Source organism: Ylistrum balloti, unplaced genomic scaffold, assembly GCF_031769215.1.
Source record: "Ylistrum balloti isolate Yb309-2 unplaced genomic scaffold, AGI_CSIRO_Ybal_v1 Utg371184, whole genome shotgun sequence".
Classification (NCBI taxonomy): Eukaryota; Metazoa; Mollusca; class Bivalvia; order Pectinida; family Pectinidae; genus Ylistrum; species Ylistrum balloti.
The window spans coordinates 63,921-87,151 of NW_026782645.1; the positions used below are offsets into that span (position 1 = coordinate 63,921).

The 23,231-nt window shown below is 40.6% G+C and overlaps 1 protein-coding gene across 1 annotated transcript in view; it reads right to left on the reverse strand.

Annotated features, from left to right (window-relative positions):
• Positions 1 to 23,231, reverse strand: part of LOC132561242 (hyccin-like) — a 114,915-nt gene that overhangs the window by 47,804 nt on the left and 43,880 nt on the right. Inside the window, exon 5 of the mRNA XM_060225972.1 lies at positions 20,810 to 20,854. Within this exon, the coding sequence (XP_060081955.1) occupies positions 20,810 to 20,854 (45 nt within the window). The remainder of the gene's footprint in view (positions 1 to 20,809; positions 20,855 to 23,231) is intronic.

Sequence of the window (23,231 nt, forward strand, 5' to 3'; positions counted from 1 at the left end):
CATAACTACCCTATTACCAGTGTTATAACACCCATTACATAACTACCCTGTTATCAGTGTTATAACATCCATTACATAACTACCCTATTACCAGTGTTATAACACCCATTACATAACTACCCTGTTATCAGTGTAATAACACCCATTACATAACTACCCTATTACCAGTGTTATAACACCCATTACATAACTACCCTGTTATCAGTGTTATAACATCCATTACATAACTACCCTATTACTAGTGTTATAACATCCATTACATAACTACCCTGTTATCAGTGTAATAACATCCATTACATAACTACCCTATTACCAGTGTTATAACACCCATTACATAACTACCCTATTACCAGTGTTATAACACCCATTACATAACTACCCTATTACCAGTGTTATAGCACCCATTACATAACTACCCTGTTATCAGTGTAATAACACCCATTACATAACTACCCTGTTATCAGTGTAATAACACCCATTACATAACTACCCTATTACCAGTGTTATAACACCCACTACATAACTACCCTATTATAAGTGGCATAACATATAACAAAAAATGTAGTACTTATATTTATGATGAAATATCATAGAAACCAATGTAAGAATCTGTATTATAAAAAATATGACAGGCATCTGATACTTTAAAAACAGCTGTAAATTTGTTCATACTTACATGACTGATACTATTGGCTGTGTTTCATCTGCTGGGGTACACACCATTCTCCACCCTCTACTGATTATAGTGCCAAGTATTAGTTTATGTGAATTTTCAGCTTCAGAGTAGAATTTTTTGTCTGTAAATATTTCACAATGTTCAGGAGCTTGCCATGGTTAGAATTTACCTGCTTCAGTCTGTAAAACATTGAATACAGCTTGCAATCAAATGCCTGTCTTTGATGGTTACAGCATGGTCACATCACCTCAAGTAGTGTCTCTTTGGAATTTGTCATCAATGCTTACGTAGTCAAACCTGTAATCAATGTTGAATGTGACAATTTTCATGATCAACATGCTTTCCTCTATCAACTGTCACCTCAATAAAAATGTGGACGCCATGGCATCACATGATGCCTTTGATGAGCTATCTCTGATCAATTCTAAAGGCTTCCAAACCATTCCAACAGCATACAGAAGAACAATGTTTTAGGTTTGACCTCAGTCTTCAGGTAACGGCTTGTCTGTCAATCCTTCTCGTCATTATCCTGACTTTTTAGGTTTGACCTCAGTCTTCAGGTAACGGCTTGTCTGTCAATCCTTCTCGTCATTATCCTGACTTTTTAGGTTTGACCTCAGTCTTCAGGTAACGGCTTGTCTGTCAATCCTTCTCGTCATTATCCTGACTTTTTAGGATTGACCTCAGTCTTCAGGTAACGGCTTGTCTGTCAATCCTTCTCGTCATTATCCTGACTTTTTAGGATTGACCTCAGTCTTCAGGTAACGGCTTGTCTGTCAATCCTTCTCGTCATTATCCTGACTTTTTAGGATTGACCTCAGTCTTCAGGGAATGGTTCTCTGTTTGTTCTTTGTCTTGAAAATTGTCTGTCAATCCTTGAACATCATCCATCATAGGTTAGGTCACAGAAGCCTCAAGATATAGTTACATCATTAGTTATCCTAGGACTCCCCTGTTGAAAACTTTCATCAGAGTCCTGTGTTAATGAAGTGAAAGTTTACTTATATACAACCTTTCACTGTGTCACAGCTAAGAAAACAACCAACCTCCTCCTCATCTTTACTGCCCTTTGGTCATCACTGGCCTACCCTGTAAGTATTTCAGGTGCAGTAGTAGTACAAGCTTGAACACATTATAAGACCTCTGCAACAGTACAGATGTATGAGGCCAATTGTCTCACAGACAGTAGACGTCAGCAGCTGTATAGCAGAGACGCACAAATCTTTGTCTCAAAGTCAGTAGAATTTCGCAGTAGTAGAGATGTATGAGGCTGTGTCTCGCAGCTAGTAGACTTCTGCAGTAGTAGAGATGTATGAGGCTGTGTCTCACAGCTAGTAGACTTCCGCAGTAGTAGAAATGTATGAGGCTGTGTTTCACAGCCAGTAGACTTCCTCAGTAGTAGAGATGTATGAGGCTGTGTCTCACAGCCAGTAGACTTTCGCAGTAGTAGAGATGTATGAGGCTGTGTCTCACAGCCAGTAGACTTCCGCAGTAGTAGAGATGTATGAGGCTGTGTCTTATAGCTAGTAGACCTCAGCAGTAGTAGAGATGTACAAGGCCTTGTGAGCTGGTGGAACCTCTCCTACCAGTTGTTCCCTGGTGAGTTTGCTGTTGATGCTCCCTACCTGCTGCCTGAGCCCCAAGTGACACTACACTACAAAGCGCTGCCTTATATATACCCACACAACCAGGTACAGCAGACCAGCAAATCACCAGGTGTCGTTACTAAGGCAATCGTCATGGAAACAGTGTTGGGAATATAACAATCATGGAGCAGCCATGATTTGATCCCTCTGTGTACGAGTATTAAACAAGTAGAATTAATTTCAGTATTGTGATTACTTATCCTTGTAGTAACAGGTGCCTGTAACTGGACAGTGCTGCATGCCGTGTAATGCAGCATTCTCCATCATTACTTAAGCTCTGACACGAGCATCAGGTTTTTCCAGACATGCTATATTTTTATACCTAATACTCTTTTAACCCTGATAACCCCATCTGTATTTAATGGAATCTTCTTTTGCCCATTAATCTGGCCAATCCACTACTTAACAGCCCTTTAAGGTAATGCCCATCCAACTGAGAGGATTTTCTTCCAGTTTTTACATCATACATGTGTAACGAGTTCTAACAAAGTATTTTAAATATTATTAACAATACATCAATCAATGTTAATAAGTCAGATCCCAAACAAAGCATTCAAAACGGACAAAAGAGTCCAAGGTGGCAATAGTCAGGATGTAATCTTTTTAATGTTAGTAATCACCACAACTCCACCATCTGTTGGACAAACCAGAAAGAAAACCAAGAAACAAAATTTTGTCATCACTGATACATGTAGACAGTAAAGTACTAGTGTAGGTGAGAACATCAACATGTACCTAGTGTTCTACCATCACTGATACCACAGAGACAGTACTACCTAGTGTCTGATACCACAGAGACAGTACTACCTAGTGTTCTACCATCACTGATACCACAGAGACAGTACTACCTAGTGTCTGATACCACAGAGACAGTACTACCTAGTGTTCTACCATCACTGATACATGTAGACAGTAAAGTACTAGTGTAGGTGAGAACATCAACATGTACCTAGTGTTCTACCATCACTGATACCACAGAGACAGTACTACCTAGTGTTCTACCATTACTGATACATGTAGACAGTAAAGTACTAGTGTAGGTGAGAACATCAACATGTACCTAGTGTTCTACCATCACTGATACCACAGAGACAGTACTACCTAGTGTTCTACCATCACTGATACCACAGAGACAGTACTACCTAGTGTTCTACCATTACTGATACATGTAGACAGTAAAGTACTAGTGTAGGTGAGAACATCAACATGTACCTAGTGTTCTACCATCACTGATACCACAGAGACAGTACTACCTACTGTCTGATACCACAGAGACAGTACTACCTAGTGTCTGATACCACAGAGACAGTACTACCTAGTGTCTGATACCACAGAGACAGTACTACCTAGTGTTCTACCATCACTGATACCACAGAGACAGTACTACCTAGTGTTCTACCATCACTGATACCACAGAGACAGTACTACCTAGTGTTTGATACCACAGAGACAGTACCACCTAGTGTTCTACCATCACTGATACCATAGAGACCGTACTATCTAGAGTCTGATACCACAGAGACAGTACTACCTAGTGTCTGATACCACAGCGACAGTACCACCTAGTGTCTGATACCACAGAGATAGTACCACCTAGTGTCCTACCATCACTGATACCACAGAGACAGTACTACCTAGTGTCTGATACCACAGAGACAGTACTACCTAGTGTTCTACCATCACTGATACCACAGAGACAGTACTACCTAGTGTTCTACCACCACTGATACCACAGAGACAGTACTACAAAGTGTCTGATACCACAGAGACAGTACTACCTAGTGTCTGATACCATAGAGACAGTACTACCTAGTGTCTGATACCACAGAGACAGTACTACCTAGTGTTCTACCATCACTGATACCATAGAGACCGTACTATCTAGAGTCTGATACCACAGGGACAGTACTACCTAGTGTCTGATACCACAGAGACAGTACTACCTAGTGTCCTACCATCACTGATACCACAGTAAAGACTAGTGTAGGTGAGAACCAACATGTACCTAGTGTTCTACCATCACTGATACCACAGAGACAGTACTACCTAGTGTGATAGCAGACATGGAAAGTAATCACTAGTGTTCTACCATCACTGATACACACAGTAGACAGTACTACTGATACCACAGAGACAGTAGTTCTGATACCACAGAGACAGTACTACCTAGTGTCTGATACCACAGAGACAGTACTACCTAGTGTCTGATACCACAGAGACAGTACTACCTAGTGTTCTACCATCACTGATACCACAGAGACAGTACTACCTAGTGTTCTACCATCACTGATACCACAGAGACAGTACTACCTAGTGTCTGATACCAAAGAGACAGTACTACCTAGTGTTCTACCATCACTGATACCACAGAGACAGTACTACCTAGTGTCTGATACCACAGAGACAGTACTACCTAGTGTCTGATACCACAGAGACAGTACTACCTAGTGTCTGATACCACAGAGACAGTACTACCTAGTGTCTGATACCACAGAGACAGTACTACCTAGTGTCTGATACCACAGAGACAGTACTACCTAGTGTCCTACCATCACTGATACCACAGAGACAGTACTACCTAGTGTCTGATACCACAGAGACAGTACTACCTAGTGTCTGATACCACAGAGACAGTACTACCTAGTGTTCTACCACCACTGATACCACAGAGACAGTACTACCTAGTGTCTGATACCACAGAGACAGTACTACCTAGTGTTCTACCACCACTGATACCACAGAGACAGTACTACCTAGTGTCTGATACCACAGAGACAGTACTACCTAGTGTTCTACCATCACTGATACCACAGAGACAGTACTACCTAGTGTCTGATACCACAGAGACAGTACTACCTAGTGTCTGATACCACAGAGACAGTACTACCTAGTGTCTGATACCACAGAGACAGTACTACCTAGTGTCTGATACCACAGAGACAGTACTACCTAGTGTTCTACCATCACTGATACCACAGAGTCACTGATACCACAGAGACAGTACTACCTAGTGTCTGATACCACAGAGACAGTACTACCTAGTGTCTGATACCACAGAGACAGTACTACCTAGTGTCCTACCATCACTGATACCACAGAGACAGTACTACCTAGTTTCTGATACCACAGAGACAGTACTACCTAGTGTCTGATACCACAGAGACAGTACTACCTAGTGTCTGATACCACAGAGACAGTACTACCTAGTGTCTGATACCACAGAGACAGTACTAACCTAGTGTTCTACCATCACTGATACCACAGAGACAGTACTACCTAGTTTCTGATACCACAGAGACAGTACTAACCTAGTGTTCTACCATCACTGATACCACAGAGGCAGTACAGATTTTAGTATTAGTGAGAATATCGTCTTTTTCCTAGTGTCCTACCATCACCGACATTTAGAGATAAAAATGTATTTTTTAACTTATTAATTAGAATTTTTGACATATCATAAGAAATCTCAAACAGTAATGTATATATTGATGTACACTTGTGTACAATATAATTCAGTTTCATTGCGTTCCATCAATAAAGATGACAGTCGCATAATATCACCTGTCTAAAGTTTCCTTTCTATTCCTTATCACAACTACAAATAATTGTCGAGAAAATATTCACAGACATAAGGAATGAAGAGTGGGAATCTCAAAAATAATTTGACAATGACAGGCTAACTGTCCTTAAGACTTTCTATCCAGGCAGGTGCTGTGTATGTCCAATATTACAAAATCTTCCTTTAGTTTATTGGAATGTGACAGTAAAGCTGTCAATACTGTCACATAAAATTTATAATTGAAGACCAGGGTTTTCTCCTTATTATCAGGACAACATCTTTATTCTGACATTTCACACATGTTATTCCTCCTTGAAAACAAAAGAAACAATACGTAGAGAACTACGACCATTAAATATGTGAAGGTTTTGAGGGAGAAGTGATCTTAACAAGAGATCCTACAGGGATCAGGGTGTCCAGTTTGGAGAGATTCATGTCCAACTGATCTAACAAGAAATCCTACAGGGATCAGGGTGTCCAGTTTGGAGAGATTCATGTCCAAGTGACCTTAACAAGAAATCCTACAGGAATCAGGGTGTCCAGTTTGGAGAGATTCATGTCCAAGTGACCTTAACAAGCGATCCTATAGGGATCAGGGTGTCCAGTTTGGAGAGATTCATGTCCAAGTGACCTAACAAGAAATCCTACAGGAATCAGGGTGTCCAGTTTGGAGAGATTCATGTCCAAGTGATCTAACAAGAAATCCTACAGGAATCAGGGTGTCCAGTTTGGAGAGATTCATGTCCAAGTGACCTTAACAAGCGATCCTATAGGGATCAGGGTGTCCAGTTTGGAGAGATTCATGTCCAAGTGACCTAACAAGAAATCCTACAGGAATCAGGGTGTCCAGTTTGGAGAGATTCATGTCCAAGTGATCTAACAAGAAATCCTACAGGAATCAGGGTGTCCAGTTTGGAGAGATTCATGTCCAACTGATCAAACAAGAGATCCTACAGGGATCAGGAAGTCCAGTTTGGAGAGATTCATGTCCAACTGATCAAACAAGAAATCCTACAGGGATCAGGGTGTCCAGTTTGGAGAGATTCATGTCCAAGTGATCTAGCAAGAAATCCTACAGGGATCAGGGTGTCCAGTTTGGAGAGATTCATGTCCAAGTGATCTAGCAAGAAATCCTACAGGAATCAGGGTGTCCAGTTTGGAGATATTCATGTCCAACTGATCTAACAAGAAATCCTACAGGGATCAGGGTGTCCAGTTTGGAGAGATTCATGTCCATGTGATCTAACAAGAAATCCTACGGGAATCAGGGTGTCCAGTTTGGAGAGATTCATGTCCAAGTGATCTAACAAGAAATCCTACGGGAATCAGGAAGTCCAGTTTGGAGAGATTCATGTCCAAGTGACCTTAACAAGAAATCCTACAGGAATCAGGGTGTCCAGTTTGGAGAGATTCATGTCCAAGTGACCTTAACAAGCGATCCTATAGGGATCAGGGTGTCCAGTTTGGAGAGATTCATGTCCAAGTGATCTAACAAGAAATCCTACGGGAATCAGGGTGTCCAGTTTGGAGAGATTCATGTCCAAGTGATCTAGCAAGAAATCCTATAGGGATCAGGGTGTCCAGTTTGGAGAGATTCATGTCCAAGTGATCTAACAAGAAATCCTACAGGAATCAGGGTGTCCAGTTTGGAGAGATTCATGTCCATGTGATCTAACAAGAAATCCTACAGGAATCAGGGTGTCCAGTTTGGAGAGATTCATGTCCAAGTGACCTTAACAAGAAATCCTACAGGAATCAGGGTGTCCAGTTTGGAGAGATTCATGTCCAAGTGACCTTAACAAGTGATCCTATAGGGATCAGGGTGTCCAGTTTGGAGAGATTCATGTCCAAGTGATCTAACAAGAATTCCTACGGGAATCAGGGTGTCCAGTTTGGAGAGATTCATGTCCAAGTGATCTAGCAAGAAATCCTATAGGGATCAGGGTGTCCAGTTTGGAGAGATTCATGTCCAAGTGATCTAACAAGAAATCCTACAGGAATCAGGGTGTCCAGTTTGGAGAGATTCATGTCCATGTGATCTAACAAGAAATCCTACAGGAATCAGGGTGTCCAGTTTGGAGAGATTCATGTCCAAGTGATCTAACAAGAAATCCTACAGGAATCAGGGTGTCCAGTTTGGAGAGATTCATGTCCATGTGATCTAGCAAGAAATCCTATAGGGATCAGGGTGTCCAGTTTGGAGAGATTCATGTCCAAGTGATCTAACAAGAAATCCTACAGGAATCAGGGTGTCCAGTTTGGAGAGATTCATGTCCAACTGATCAAACAAGAGATCCTACAGGGATCAGGATGTCCAGTTTGGAGAGATTCATGTCCAACTGATCTAACAAGAGATCCTATAGGGATCAGGGTGCCCAGTTTGGAGAGAGTTACCCATATAAGCAGCATTTTCTAAACAAATCTATGCTGTGGTGAAGCAAATTGTGCTATTGCTGTTTGGTGATAAATTTTGCAAGGCTGAAAATTCACCAGGATAAATTTTGTGCATGTGTTTGTTTTAATTGTTTACTGTATAAAGATGGTGAGTAAATATCACAGACTCAGAGAGTCAATATCACAAACAGTACATCAATCTCGCAAACACAGTGAGCTCGAAATATTCTTTGTACCATTGTGTGCTCAACAAAATGATTTAATGAACATTAATTATTTGTAACATTTTCTTACTCCATACACATGGTACTATGTTCTTTTTGAAGTTGAATTCAAATACAATAGGTCCTCACTACAACATGTGTTTAAGACAAACAAGAGGCCCAAGTGACCTGTATTGCTCATGAGGCTAATTCTGCTATTCAGTAATATAACAAAGAATTTCAAATCTGATAAATAAATTAAGATATAATTGTACTATTTGGTCATAGTCTTGTTGTCAAACGGGAGTCTGAGTCACTATTTATAAAAAATACTTCAGAACAAACTTGGACAATATCCTTATACCAAAGAAGGATTTTTAAGAACTCACTTTTCCAAATTGGACTCTATCCATCCCATCCAAGTGGAGTGGAGTAGGTGAGCTAAAAATGGCCTTGTAACATTTGCTTATTTCAATAAGCAAATGTTACAAGGCCATTTTTAGTTCATCTGTGACTCCTGTGACCTTTAAATCACATCAGATTCCTTCAGAACAGGTCATTTAAAGATTCCTACATTTGACCTCTATGACCTCTTAAGTGTGTCAATGTCATAAAACATTTAGACCAAATATGAAGCTCTTCTACCCTGTATGATATTGGTCAAAATAAGAAAGGTTTTCAATTATCACACCAACATCAGATCATAGAGATGCAAAGAAAACTAAAAAGAGAATGATAACAGTAATTCATTTAACAAGAGTCTGTATATATTTGCAGCAAACAAAACTTTTTTTCCTTTTACAAAGGTCAAAAGATGAATTGGTGTAGGAAGAATGAGAGTACTGAATCCAGACAAAGCTTTATGCTAAGCTTCCCAAAAACAGTAGCAGAATTCCTTTCCACCAGTTACCATTAAATTTAATTACACTTCACAATTAAAAATTGATACGAAGGGTTAAGCCACAAGGTATTTCATGGAACGTTCCTCAAGGCAGACAGACAAATCAATACAACTCCCAAGGCACTGGGCCCCCTGCTGGAGCTGGAGTGGAGGTACATAGTTAAATGATAGTATATCAAAACCTCACTTTCAGTACTGATGACGATGATGATGATGATGATGATGATGATGATGATGATGATGATGATGATGATGATGATGATGATGATGATGATTATGATTTTTGATGTCTCTACTAAGAAGTGTCTATAAGAAACTGTGTTATCTTCTAAAAGTCTTCATACACAGATACAACTCACAAAGTCAGTATAATTAAACATCAGTATTAACTAATAACTAAGATAGACATATAGCAATATACTGATCTATATGGACAGGTGACTGTGCATTGATCTCTAAAGGCAGGTGATTGTTTATGGCTCATTTTAGACAGGTGGTCAAAGACAGGAATGCTTTACTGATCTCTGTAAACAGGAGATGGTGTACTGCCCTCTGTAGATAGTTATTGTGTACTGTCTCTATAAGCAGGTAATTCTGTACTGGCCTCTATAGGCAGACGATTGTGATCTCTATAGGCGGGTACATGTGAACTGACCTCTACAAACAGGTTATTGTGTACTTGTATCTATAAACAGGTGATTGTGTAATGGCTGCTATAGACGGGTGAAAGTTTACTGGTCTTTACAGACAGAGTGATTTTATACAGGTCTCTATAGACAGATGATTGCATACCAGTCTCTATAAGCAGGTGATTGGAAGGGGAAGGGAGGGGTCTGCCTTTCTGCCAATTTTTTTATAAATATCAAACCATTAACACCAGCAACCAAGGAAAACCTACCTATGTAACCTAAGAAAGACCTATTCATTACTTTCCAAAAAATATCAAGAGCACATTTCCACTTTAAAATCCAATATTTGTTTTTCTGATCAGTTTTAAACCACTGGAGTGATCATAATTGAAAGGAACCATTCAGTACTTCTGGAGAAATAACAATATTTCATTGTCAAATTCAACGATGGTCGCATATCATCCATAATGTTTATTGGTCATTTTCTAAATTGTGAATTTTGGTCCCAGTAAGAGGACCATATATCGCTGTGACGAAGCCATATTGATTCACTAAATGTACAGACCTATGAGCAGACACAAATGAAGGGAGAAATCTGAAGTAAAATCACAGATCATAGTTTAGTATTTGACAATAGTTAACAAATTGATTACCTGTCTAAAGAGGTCAGTTCACAATCACCTGCCTAGAGAGACCTGTAAACAATCACCTGTCTATAGAGGCCAGTACAGAATCACCTGTTTATAGAGACCAGTACATAGTCAATTGTCTATAGAGGCCAGTACAGAATCACCTGTAAATAGATCATTAATCATTAATAGTTAACAGTCGACAGCTCAAAAATCGCTATAAAGACATCGCCATCAACTCACATCCTTGACACAGATTAAAACTGCACTTTGAGCACAAACCACTTTGCATACTCACAAACATGTGCATACTTGTAATTATAGATGAAAATTAATTTTTTCTACTAGGTGAGCAGAGAACATGGCCATATGTTTGAAACCATTATCAGTCAAAGTTTTTACAAAATCACCTACAAATCTGATTTCCTGTGCGATAAATTGAATGTTTTTTCTCATCTACACCCATCTGTCGGTGATAGATCGCTAAACAAAAACCAAATCCCTTCAGGGCCTATCACTTTATGTTCTTATCATGTCAGACAACATCAATATAATAAAACAATGTTGGCTTATTATATCTAGACAAAGATCTCCCCAAAACATAATCTTCAACCTTATATATCATAAAACATTCATCCACTGTATTCTTTCCTACAAAATTTATATGAATCCATCACCTGTTAACATATTCTCTTTTAAGATTAAGTACTTTTTACCATCGTAAGCAAAGCATTGTCAGATTCATAACTAGAAAATCTCAAAACATGGCCAGCCCTTTTCTTTCACAAATCTACCAGAGAGAAAACACCTTAGTTTATACTGCAAGAATATCATTCTAACATTACAAAACAATATTGAAGTAAAAAAATATTTCACAAAAAACTTGTGATTTGAACTTTTCTTATAGGACTCTGTTGAGTAAACATTAATCTACAAGCTCCAAACTATATCAATGACATCCAACTATAATTAGCACTTTAGAAAAAGCTGGGGAAAAAAAACTTAATACCGTCTGTTTCATACACTGTCACCTCCAAAACGATCAACATAAAAACAACATGAAACATCATCTCCATTTTAAAGAGTTTCCGAGTTAAGCCCTTTATGGTGCTATAACAAAGGAATAGATTTCATGATTACAAAAGCTTGCCAAACGCTGATACATCCTGCCTGTACTTGATGCCTCAGTGTTAATTAATTAATTACTTATAAGACAGGTGGCTTCAGGAATCTGGAACACACAGATGATGTAAACTTCCAATATAATCAATACATTCAGGCAGTATAGATGAAGAAGAACTTGACTAAGACTTATCTTTACCAAGGCATAATAGGTGGGGGTGGGAGACAGGGGCAGGGTAAGTGTAATACCTAGGCATTATGGGGACTGACACACTATGAATATATGTCTTATACCTGGTCATTAGAGGGACTGACACACTACAGAAATATGTCTTATACCTGGTCATTAGGGGGACTGACACACCACAGCAATATGTCTAATACCTGGTCATTAGGGGGACTGACACATCACAAGAATATGTCTAATACCTGGTCATTAGGGAGACTGACACACAACAGGAATTTGTCTTATACCTGGTCATTAGGGGGACTGACACACCACAGCAATATGTCTTATACCTGGTCATTAGGGGGACTAACACACCACAGCAATATGTCTTATACCTGGTCTTTAGGGGGACTGACACACCACAGAAATATGTCCTATACCTGGTCATTAGGGGGACTGACACACCACCGGAATGTCTTATACCTGGTCATTAGGGGGAATGACACACCACAAGAATATGTCTTATACCTGGTCATTATGGGGACTGACACACTACAGCAATATGTCTTATACCTGGTCATTAGGGGGACTGACACACCACAAGAATATGTCTAATACCTGGTCATTAGGGGGACTGACACACCACAGCAATATGTCTTATACCTGGTCATTAGGGGGAATGACACACCACAGAAATATGTCCTATACCTGGTCATTAGGGGGACTGACACACCACCGGAATGTCTTATACCTGGTCATTAGGGGGACTGACACACCACAAGAATATGTCTTATACCTGGTCATTATGGGGACTGACACACTACAGCAATATGTCTTATACCTGGTCATTAGGGGGACTGACACACCACAAGAATATGTCTTATACCTGGTCATTAGGGGGACTGACACACCACAGAAATATGTCCTATACCTGGTCATTAGGGGGACTGACACACCATCAGAATGTCTTATACCTGGTCATTAGGGGGACTGACACACCACAAGAATATGTCTTATACCTGGTCATTATGGGGACTGACACACCACAGCAGCATGTCTAATACCTGGTCATTAGGGGGACTGACACACCACAGCAATATGTCTTATACCTGGTCATTAGGGGGACTGACACACCACAGCAACATGTCTAATACCTGGTCATTAGGGGGACTGACACACCACAGCAATATGTCTTATACCTGGTCATTAGGGGGACTGACACACTACAGCAATATGTCTTATACCTGGTCTTTAGGGGGACTGACACACTACAGCAATATGTCTTATACCTGGTCATTAGGGGGACTGACACACCACAGCAATATGTCTTATACCTGGTCATTAGGGGGACTGACACACCACAAGAATATGTCTTATACCTGGTCTTTAGGGGGACTGACACACTACAGCAATATGTCTTATACCTGGTCATTAGGAGGACTGACACACCACAGCAATATGTCTTATACCTGGTCATTAGGAGGACTGACACATCACAAGAATATGTCTTATACCTGGTCATTAGGGGGACTGACACACTACAGGAATATGTCTTATACCTGGTCATTAGGAGGACTGACACACCACAGCAATATGTCTTATACCTGGTCAATAGGGGGACTGACACACCACAGGAATATTGTCTAAACCTGGTCATTATGGGGACTGACACACTACAGCAATATGTCTTATACCTGGTCATTAGGGGGACTGATACACCACAGCAATATGTCTTATACCTGGTCTTTAGGGGGACTGACACACTACAGCAATATGTCTTATACCTGGTCATTAGGAGGACTGACACACCACAGCAATATGTCTTATACCTGGTCATTAGGAGGACTGACACATCACAAGAATATGTCTTATACCTGGTCATTAGGGGGACTGACACACTACAGGAATATGTCTTATACCTGGTCATTAGGAGGACTGACACACCACAGCAATATGTCTTATACCTGGTCAATAGGGGGACTGACACACCACAGGAATATTGTCTAAACCTGGTCATTATGTCTTATACCTGGTCTTTATGGGGACTGACACACTACAGCAATATGTCTTATACCTGGTCATTAGGGGGACTGATACACCACAGCAATATGTCTTATACCTGGTCTTTAGGGGGACTGACACACTACAGAAATATGTCTTATACCTGGTCATTAGGGGGACTGATACACCACAGCAATATGTCTTATACCTGGTCTTTAGGGGGACTGACACACTACAGAAATATGTCTTATACCTGGTCATTAGGAGGACTGACACACCACCGGAATGTCTTATACCTGGTCATTAGGGGGACTGACACACTACAGGAATGTGTCTTATACCTGGTCATTAGGGGGACTGACAAACCACAGCAATATGTCTTATATCTGGTCATTAGGGAGACTGACACACCACAGGAATGTGTCTTATATCTGGTCATTAGGGGGACTGACACACCACAGGAATGTGTCTTATACCTGGTCATTAGGGGGACTGACAAACCACAGCAATATGTCTTATATCTGGTCATTAGGGAGACTGACACACCACAGGAATGTCTTATACCTGGTCATTAGGGGGACTGACACACTACAGCAATATGTCTTATACCTGGTCATTAGGAGGACTGACACAACACCGGAATGTCTTATACCTGGTCAATAGGGGGACTGACACAACACAGGAATGTCTCATAACTGGTCATTATGGGGACTGACACACCACAGATATATATCTTATACCTGGTCATTAGGGGGACTGACACACCACAAGAATATGTCTTATACCTGGTCATTAGGGGGACTGACACATCACAAGAATATGTCTTATACCTGGTCATTAGGGGGACTGACACACCACAGCAATATGTCTTATACCTGGTCTTTAGGGGGACTGACACACTACAGCAATATATCTTATACCTGGTCATTAGGGGGACTGACACACTACAGCAATATGTCTTATACCTGGTCATTAGGGGGACTGACACACCACAAGAATATGTCTAATACGTGGTCATTAGGGGTACTGACACACCACAGCAATATGTCTTATACCTGGTCTTTAGGGGGACTGACACTCTATAGCAATATGTCTTATACCTGGTCATTAGGAGGACTGACACACCACAGCAATATGTCTTATACCTGGTCATTAGGGGGACTGACACACTACAGATATATATCTTATACCTGGTCATTATGGGGACTGACACACTACAGATATATATCTTATACCTGGTCATTAGGGGGACTGACACACAACAGGAATTTGTCTTATACCTGGTCATTAGGGGGACTGACACACCACAGCAATATGTCTTATACCTGGTCATTAGGGGGACTGACACACCACAGCAATATGTCTTATACCTGGTCATTAGGGGGACTGACACACCACAGCAATATGTCTTATACCTGGTCTTTAGGGGGACTGACACACCACAGGAATATGTCTTATACCTGGTCATTAGGAGGACTGACACACCACAGGAATGTCTCATACCTGGTCATTAGGGGGACTGACATAACACAGGAATGTCTCATACCTGGTCATTAGGGGGACTGACACAACACAGGAATGTCTCATACATAGTCATTAGGGGGACCGACACATCATAGAAATATATCTGATACCCAGGCTGTAGGTGAGGGGGACATCACAGGAGTATATCTGATACCCAGGCTGTAGGTTGGGGACATCACAGGAATATATCTGATACCCAGGCTGTAGGTGAGGGGGACATCACAGGAATATATCTGATACCCAGACTGTAGGTGAGGGGGTCATCACAGGAATATATCTGATACTCAGGCTGTAGGTGGGGGACATCACAGGAATATATCTGATACCCAGGCTGTAGGTGAGGGGGACATCACAGGAATATATCTGATACCCAGGCTGTAGGGGAAGGGGACATCACAGGAATATATCTGATACCCAGGCTGTAGGGGAGGGGGGACATCACAGGAATATATCTGATACCCAGGCTGTAGGTGAGGGGGTCATCACAGGAATATATCTGATACCCAGGCTGTAGGGGAAGGGGACATCACAGGAATATATCTGATACCCAGGCTGTAGGGGAAAGGGACATCACAGGAGTATATCTGATACCCAGGCTGTAGGTGAGGGGGGGACATCACAGGAATATATCTGATACCCAGGCTGTAGGGGAGGGGGGGACATCACAGGAATATATCTGATACCCAGGCTGTAGGTGAGGGGGACATCACAGGAATATATCTGATACCCAGGCTGTAGATGGGGGACATCACAGGAGTATATCTGATACCAAGGCTGTAGGTGGGGGACATCACAGGAGTATATCTGATACCCAGGCTGTAGGTGGGGGACATCACAGGAGTATATCTGATACACAGGCTGTAGGGGAGGGGGGGACATCACAGGAGTATATCTGATACCCAGGCTGTAGGTGAGGGGGACATCACAGGAATATATCTGATACCCAGGCTGTAGGTGAGGGGGACATCACAGGAATATATCTGATACCCAGGCTGTAGGGGAGGGAGGTCATCACAGGAGTATATCTGATACCCAGGCTGTAGATTGAGGGACATCACAGGAATATATCTGATACACAGGCTGTAGGTGAGGGGGACATCACAGGAATATATCTGATACCCAGGCTGTAGGTGAGGGGGTCATCACAGGAATATATCTGATACCCAGGCTGTAGGGGAGGGGGACATCACAGGAGTATATCTGATACCCAGGCTGTAGGGGAGGGGGACATCACAGGAGTATATCTGATACCCAGGCTGTAGATGGGGGACATCACAGGAGTATCTCTGATACCCAGGCTGTAGGTGAGGGGGACATCACAGGAGTATATCATATACACAGGCTGTAGGGGAGGGGGGTCATCACAGGAGTATATCTTATACTCAGCCTGTAGGGGAGGGGGGGACATCACAGGAATATATCTGATACCTAGGCTGTAGATGGGGGTTATCACAGGAATATATCTTATATCCAGGCTGTAGATGGGGGTTATCACAGGAATATATCTTATACTCAGGCTGTAGGGGAAGGGGACATCACAGGAGTATATCTGAAACCCAGGCTGTAGGGGAGGGGGACATCACAGGAATATATCTGATACCCAGGCTGTAGGGGAAGGGGACATCACAGGAGTATATCTGAAACCCAGGCTGTAGGGGAGGGGGTCATCACAGGAATATATCTGATACCCAGGCTGTAGATGGGGGTTATCACAGGAATATATCTTATACTCAGGCTGTAGGGGAGGGGGACATCACAGGAGTATATCTGATACCCAGGCTGTAGATGGGGGACATCACAGGAATATATCTTATACTCAGGCTGTAGGGGAGGGGGTCATCACAGGAATATATCTGATACCCAGGCTGTAGGGGAGAGGGACATCACAGGAGTATATCTGATACCCAGGCTGTAGGGGAGGGGGGGGACATCACAGGAATATATCTGATACCCAGGCTGTAGATGGGGGACATCACAGGAATATATCTGATACCCAGGCTGTAGGGGAGGGGGTCATCACAGGAGTATATCTGATACCCAGGCTGTAGGGGAGGGGGTCATCACAGGATTATATCTGATACCCAGGCTGTAGGGGAGGGGGGGCCATCACAGGAATATATCTGATACCCAGGCTGTAGGTGAGGGGGACATCACAGGAATATATCTGATACCCAGGCTGTAGGGGAGGGAGGTCATCACAGGAATATATCTGATACCTAGGCTGTAGGTGAGGGGGACATCACAGGAGTATATCTGATACCCAGGCTGTAGGTGAGGGGGACATCACAGGAATATATCTGATACCCAGGCTGTAGGGGAGGGGGTCATCACAGGATTATATCTGATACCCAGGCTGTAGGGGAGGGGGACATCACAGGAGTATATCTGATACCCAGGCTGTAGATGGGGGTCATCACAGGAATATATCTGAAACCCAGGTTGTATATGGGGGACATCACAGGAGTATATCTGATACCAAGGCTGTAGGGGAGGGAGGTCATCACAAGAATATATCTGATACCCAGGCTGTAGATGGGGGACATCACAGGAATATATCTGATACACAGGCTGTAGATGGGGAACATCACAGGAATATATCTGATACCCAGGCTGTAGATGGGGGACATCACAGGAATATATCTGATACACAGGCTGTAGATGGGGAACATCACAGGAATATATCTGATACCCAGGCTGTAGATGGGGACATCACAAGAATATATCTGATACACAGGCTGTAGATGGGGAACATCACAGGAATATATCTGATACCCAGGCTGTAGATGGGGAACATCACAGGAATATATCTGATACACAGGCTGTAGATGGGGAACATCACAGGAATATATCTGATACACAGGCTGTAGATGGGGGACATCACAGGAATATATCTGATACACAGGCTGTAGATGGGGGACATCACAGGAGTATATCTGATACACAGGCTGTAGATGGGGGATATCACAGGAATATTCATTATACCCTTTTAGATTAGGAATAATTCAATTTTGATGCTCCATTAAGGTTCCAATCATTCTATCATATATTACAGTGAATAGAGTTAGGGTAACATGGAAGCAAACCTTTCATTTTGACATCAGTCCTAGTAATAATTGTTTTGATTCTGCTTTGATGTTGTTGTAAATTCCTTCCTGTCAATCTCATTTTTAAGACATCAAATTTATCCTTACCAACATTAAATGATCTGACTAAACTCTAATTAGTGCGACAGGCTGGTCAAACTCATGGTATTTGATGGACAGCAGTGGTACTATCAGTGTCAGACTGAATGTAATCAGGGCAACATTTCTACAATCAGTCACTTATACAGTTTCTGTTTACTTTGACTCCTGTCACAATAAAATTCAGTTAATGATCCCTCAAATATCTTATAACAACTGACAGCCTTTCATGTCAGCTCAAGATTTTTAATTGCTCTCAAGTTTTTTAATAAGGAGAACTGCTTGTCTCTGAAACAGTTCAGTATGAACCAAGTGTCTACTAAAGCTTTGTTGACAAGGGGACAGACCTGTTTGTCTCAGTAACAGTTGAGTATATTATCAGTGTCTACTAAAACTTTGTTGACAAGGAGACAGACCTGTTTGTCTCAGTAACAGTTGAGTATATTATCAGTGTCTACTAAAACTTTGTTGACAAGGAGATAGACCAGTTTGTCTCAGTAACAGTTGAGTATATTATCAGTGTCTACTAAAGCTTGTCTCAGTAACAGTTGAGTATATTGAGTTGAGTGTTAACATGACCAATTTAAACTATTAAACTGTGGAAATTTTTACATTGAGAAATTCTGATAAATTTTCAATTGAATATTTACATACATCATATAACCATTAAAACTTTGCTGGCTATCTTTAAAGAATTTTAGAAAATCCCATTAAAACATCTATAAAATCCCATTAAAATATCTATAAAATTCACATTAAAAGCCATTCTGTTCTGTCATAAGCCCACCCAAATATACTGATGTTCAGTGAAGTCATCAAACAATACTGTAACATACTGTTCTATAATAAGCCCAACTCAAATATACTGATGTTCAGTGAAGTCATCAAACAATACTGTAACATACTGTTCTATAATAAGCCCAACTCAAATATACTGATGTTCAGTGAAGTCATCAAACAATATTGTAACATACTGTTCTATAATAAGCCCAACCCAAATATACTGATGTTCAGTGAAGTCATCAAACAATACTGTAACATACTGTTCTATAATAAGCCCAACTCAAATATACTGATGTTCAGTGAAGTCATCAAACAATATTGTAACATACTGTTCTATAATAAGCCCAACTCAAATATACTGATGTTCAGTGAAGTCATCAAACAATATTGTAATATACTGTTCTATAATAAGCCCAACCCAAATATACTGATGTTCAGTGAAGTCATCAAACAATACTGTAACATACTGTTCTATAATAAGCCCAACTCAAATATACTGATGTTCAGTGAAGTCATCAAACAATATTGTAACATACTGTTTGTTAATAAGCCCAACCCAAATATACTGATGTTCAGTGAAGTCATCAAACAATATTGTAACATACTGTTTGTAATAAGCCCACCCAAATATACTGATGTTCAGTGAAGTCATCAAACAATATTGTAATATACTGTTCTATAATAAGCCCAACCCAAATATACTGATGTTCAGTGAAGTGATCAAACAATATTGTAACATACTGTTTGTAATAAGCCCAACCCAAATATACTGATGTTCAGTGAAGTCATCAAACAATATTGTAACATACTGTTTGTAATAAGCCCAACCCAAATATACTGATGTTCAGTGAAGTCATCAAACAATATTGTAACATACTGTTCTATAATAAGCCCAACCCAAATATACTGATGTTCAGTGAAGTCATCAAACAATACTGTAACATACTGTTCTATAATAAGCCCACCCAAATATACTGATGTTCAGTGAAGTCATCAAACAATATTGTAACATACTGTTTGTAATAAGCCCAACCCAAATATACTGATGTTCAGTGAAGTCATCAAACAATATTGTAACATACTGTTCTATAATAAGCCCAACCCAAATATACTGATGTTCAGTGAAGTCATCAAACAATACTGTAACATACTGTTTGTAATAAGCCCAACCCAAATATACTGATGTTCAGTGAAGTCATCAAACAATATTGTAACATACTGTTTGTAATAAGCCCGACCAAATATATTGATTTTCAGTAAAACTATCAACCAAAATTGTAACATACTATTCTGTAATAAGCCTGCTTCTCTGGCACTCTGTCTTACCTCCCCTGGTTTATTGCAGAATAAATACATTCTGTTTATACAAGAGACAAATAAAGCGTACTTACCAAATTGTAGACAGCTAACAGAAATGCTTCTAGACCACTGGAACCCTACAATAGAGAAAGCAAAAATACATGCATCATATAATTAAAACATCAAAAGAATCAATATCTGCAAAATTTATACTGATGGTATCAACTTCAAAAATGAGATGATTAAGATAACATACACAATCTAGCTAGATTAAAATAAACTACCTGTATATATATCTCTATAACTCATTAGTACCTGGTCTACCTGTACACATCTCAATAACTCATTAGTACCTGGTCTACCTGTACACATCTCTATAACTCATTAGTACCTGATCTACCTGTACACCTCTCAATAACTCATTAGTACATGGTCTACCTGTACACCTCTCAATAACTCATTAGTACCTGGTCTACTTGTACACCTCTCAATAACTCATTAGTACCTGGTCTACCTGTACACGTCTATATAACTCAGTACCTGGTCTACCTGTACACATCTCTATAACTCATTAGTACATGGTCTACCTGTGCACGTCTATATAACTCAGTACCTGGTCTGCCTGTACACTTCTCTATAACAAATGAGTACATTGTATACCTGTACACATCTCTATAACACATAAGTACCTGGTCTACCTGTACACATCTCTATATCTCAGTACCTCGTCTACCTGTACACATCTCTATAACTCATTAGTACATGTTCTTCCTGTACACATCTCTATAACTTATTAGTACTTGGTCTTCCTGTACACTTCTCTATTACTCATTAGTACCTGGTCATCCTGTACACATCGCTATAACTCATTAGTACATGTTCTACCTGTACACATCTCTGTAACTCATTAGTACCTGGTCTTCCTGTACACATCTCCATAACTCATTAGTACCTGGTCTACCTGTACACATCTCTGTAACTCATTAGTACCTGGTCTACCTGTACACATCTCAATAACTCATTAGTACCTGGTCTACCTGTACACATCTCTATAACTCATTAGTACCTGGTCTACCTGTACACATCTCTATATCTCAGTACCTCGTCTACCTGTACACATCTCCATAACTCATTAGTACATGTTCTACCTGTACACATCTCCATAACTCATTAGTACCTGGTCTACCTGTACACATCTCTGTAACTCATTAGTACCTGGTCTTCCTGTACACATCTCCATAACTCATTAGTACCTGGTCTACCTGTACACATCTCTGTAACTCATTAGTACCTGGTCTACCTGTACACATCTCAATAACTCATTAGTACCTGGTCTACCTGTACACATCTCTATAACTCATTAGTACCTGGTCTACCTGTACACATCTCTATATCTCAGTACCTCGTCTACCTGTACACATCTCCATAACTCATTAGTACATGTTCTACCTGTACACATCTCCATAACTCATTAGTACCTGGTCTACCTGTAGACATCTCTATAACTCATTAGTACCTGGTCTACCTGTACATATCTCTGTAACTCATTAGTACCTGGTCTTCCTGTACACATCTCTATAACTCATTAGTACCTGGTCTACCTGTACACATCTCTATAACTCATTAGTACATGGTCTTCCTGTACACATCTCTATAACTCATTAGTACCTGGTCTTCCTGTACACATCTCTATAACTCAGTACCTGATCTACCTCTACACATCTCTATAACTCATTAGCACATGGTCTACCTGTACACATCTCTAACTCATTAGTACATGGTCTACCTGTACACATCTCAATAACTCATTAGTACCTGGTCTACCTGTACACATCTCTGTAACTCATTAGTACCTGGTCTTCCTGTACACATCTCTATAGCTCACTGGTCTACCTGTACACATCTCTGTAACTCATTAGTACCTGGTCTTCCTGTACACATCTCTATAGCTCAGTACCTGATCTACCTGTACACATCTATAAAACTCATTAGTACCTGGTCTACTTGTACACATCACTATAACTCATTAGTATATGGTCTTCCTGTACACATCTATATAACTCAGTACCTGGTCTACCTGTACACATATCTATAACTCATTAGTACATGTTCTTCCTGTACACATCTCTGTAACTCATTAGTACCTGGTCTACCTGTACACTTCTCTATAACTCATTAGTACATCGTATACCTGTACACATCTCTATAACTCAGTCCATGGTCTACCTGTACACATCTCTATAACTCAGTATCTGGTCTACCTGTACACATCTCTATAACTCAGTACCTGGTCTACCTGTACACTTCTCTATAACTCATTAGTACATGGTCTACCGGTACACATCTCTATAACTCATTAGTACCTGGTCTACCTGTACACATCTCTATATCTCAGTACCTCGTCTACCTGTACACATCTCTATAACTTATTAGTACCTGGTCTTCCTGTACACTTCTCTATTACTCATTAGTACCTGGTCTTCCTGTACACATCGCTATAACTCATTAGTACAT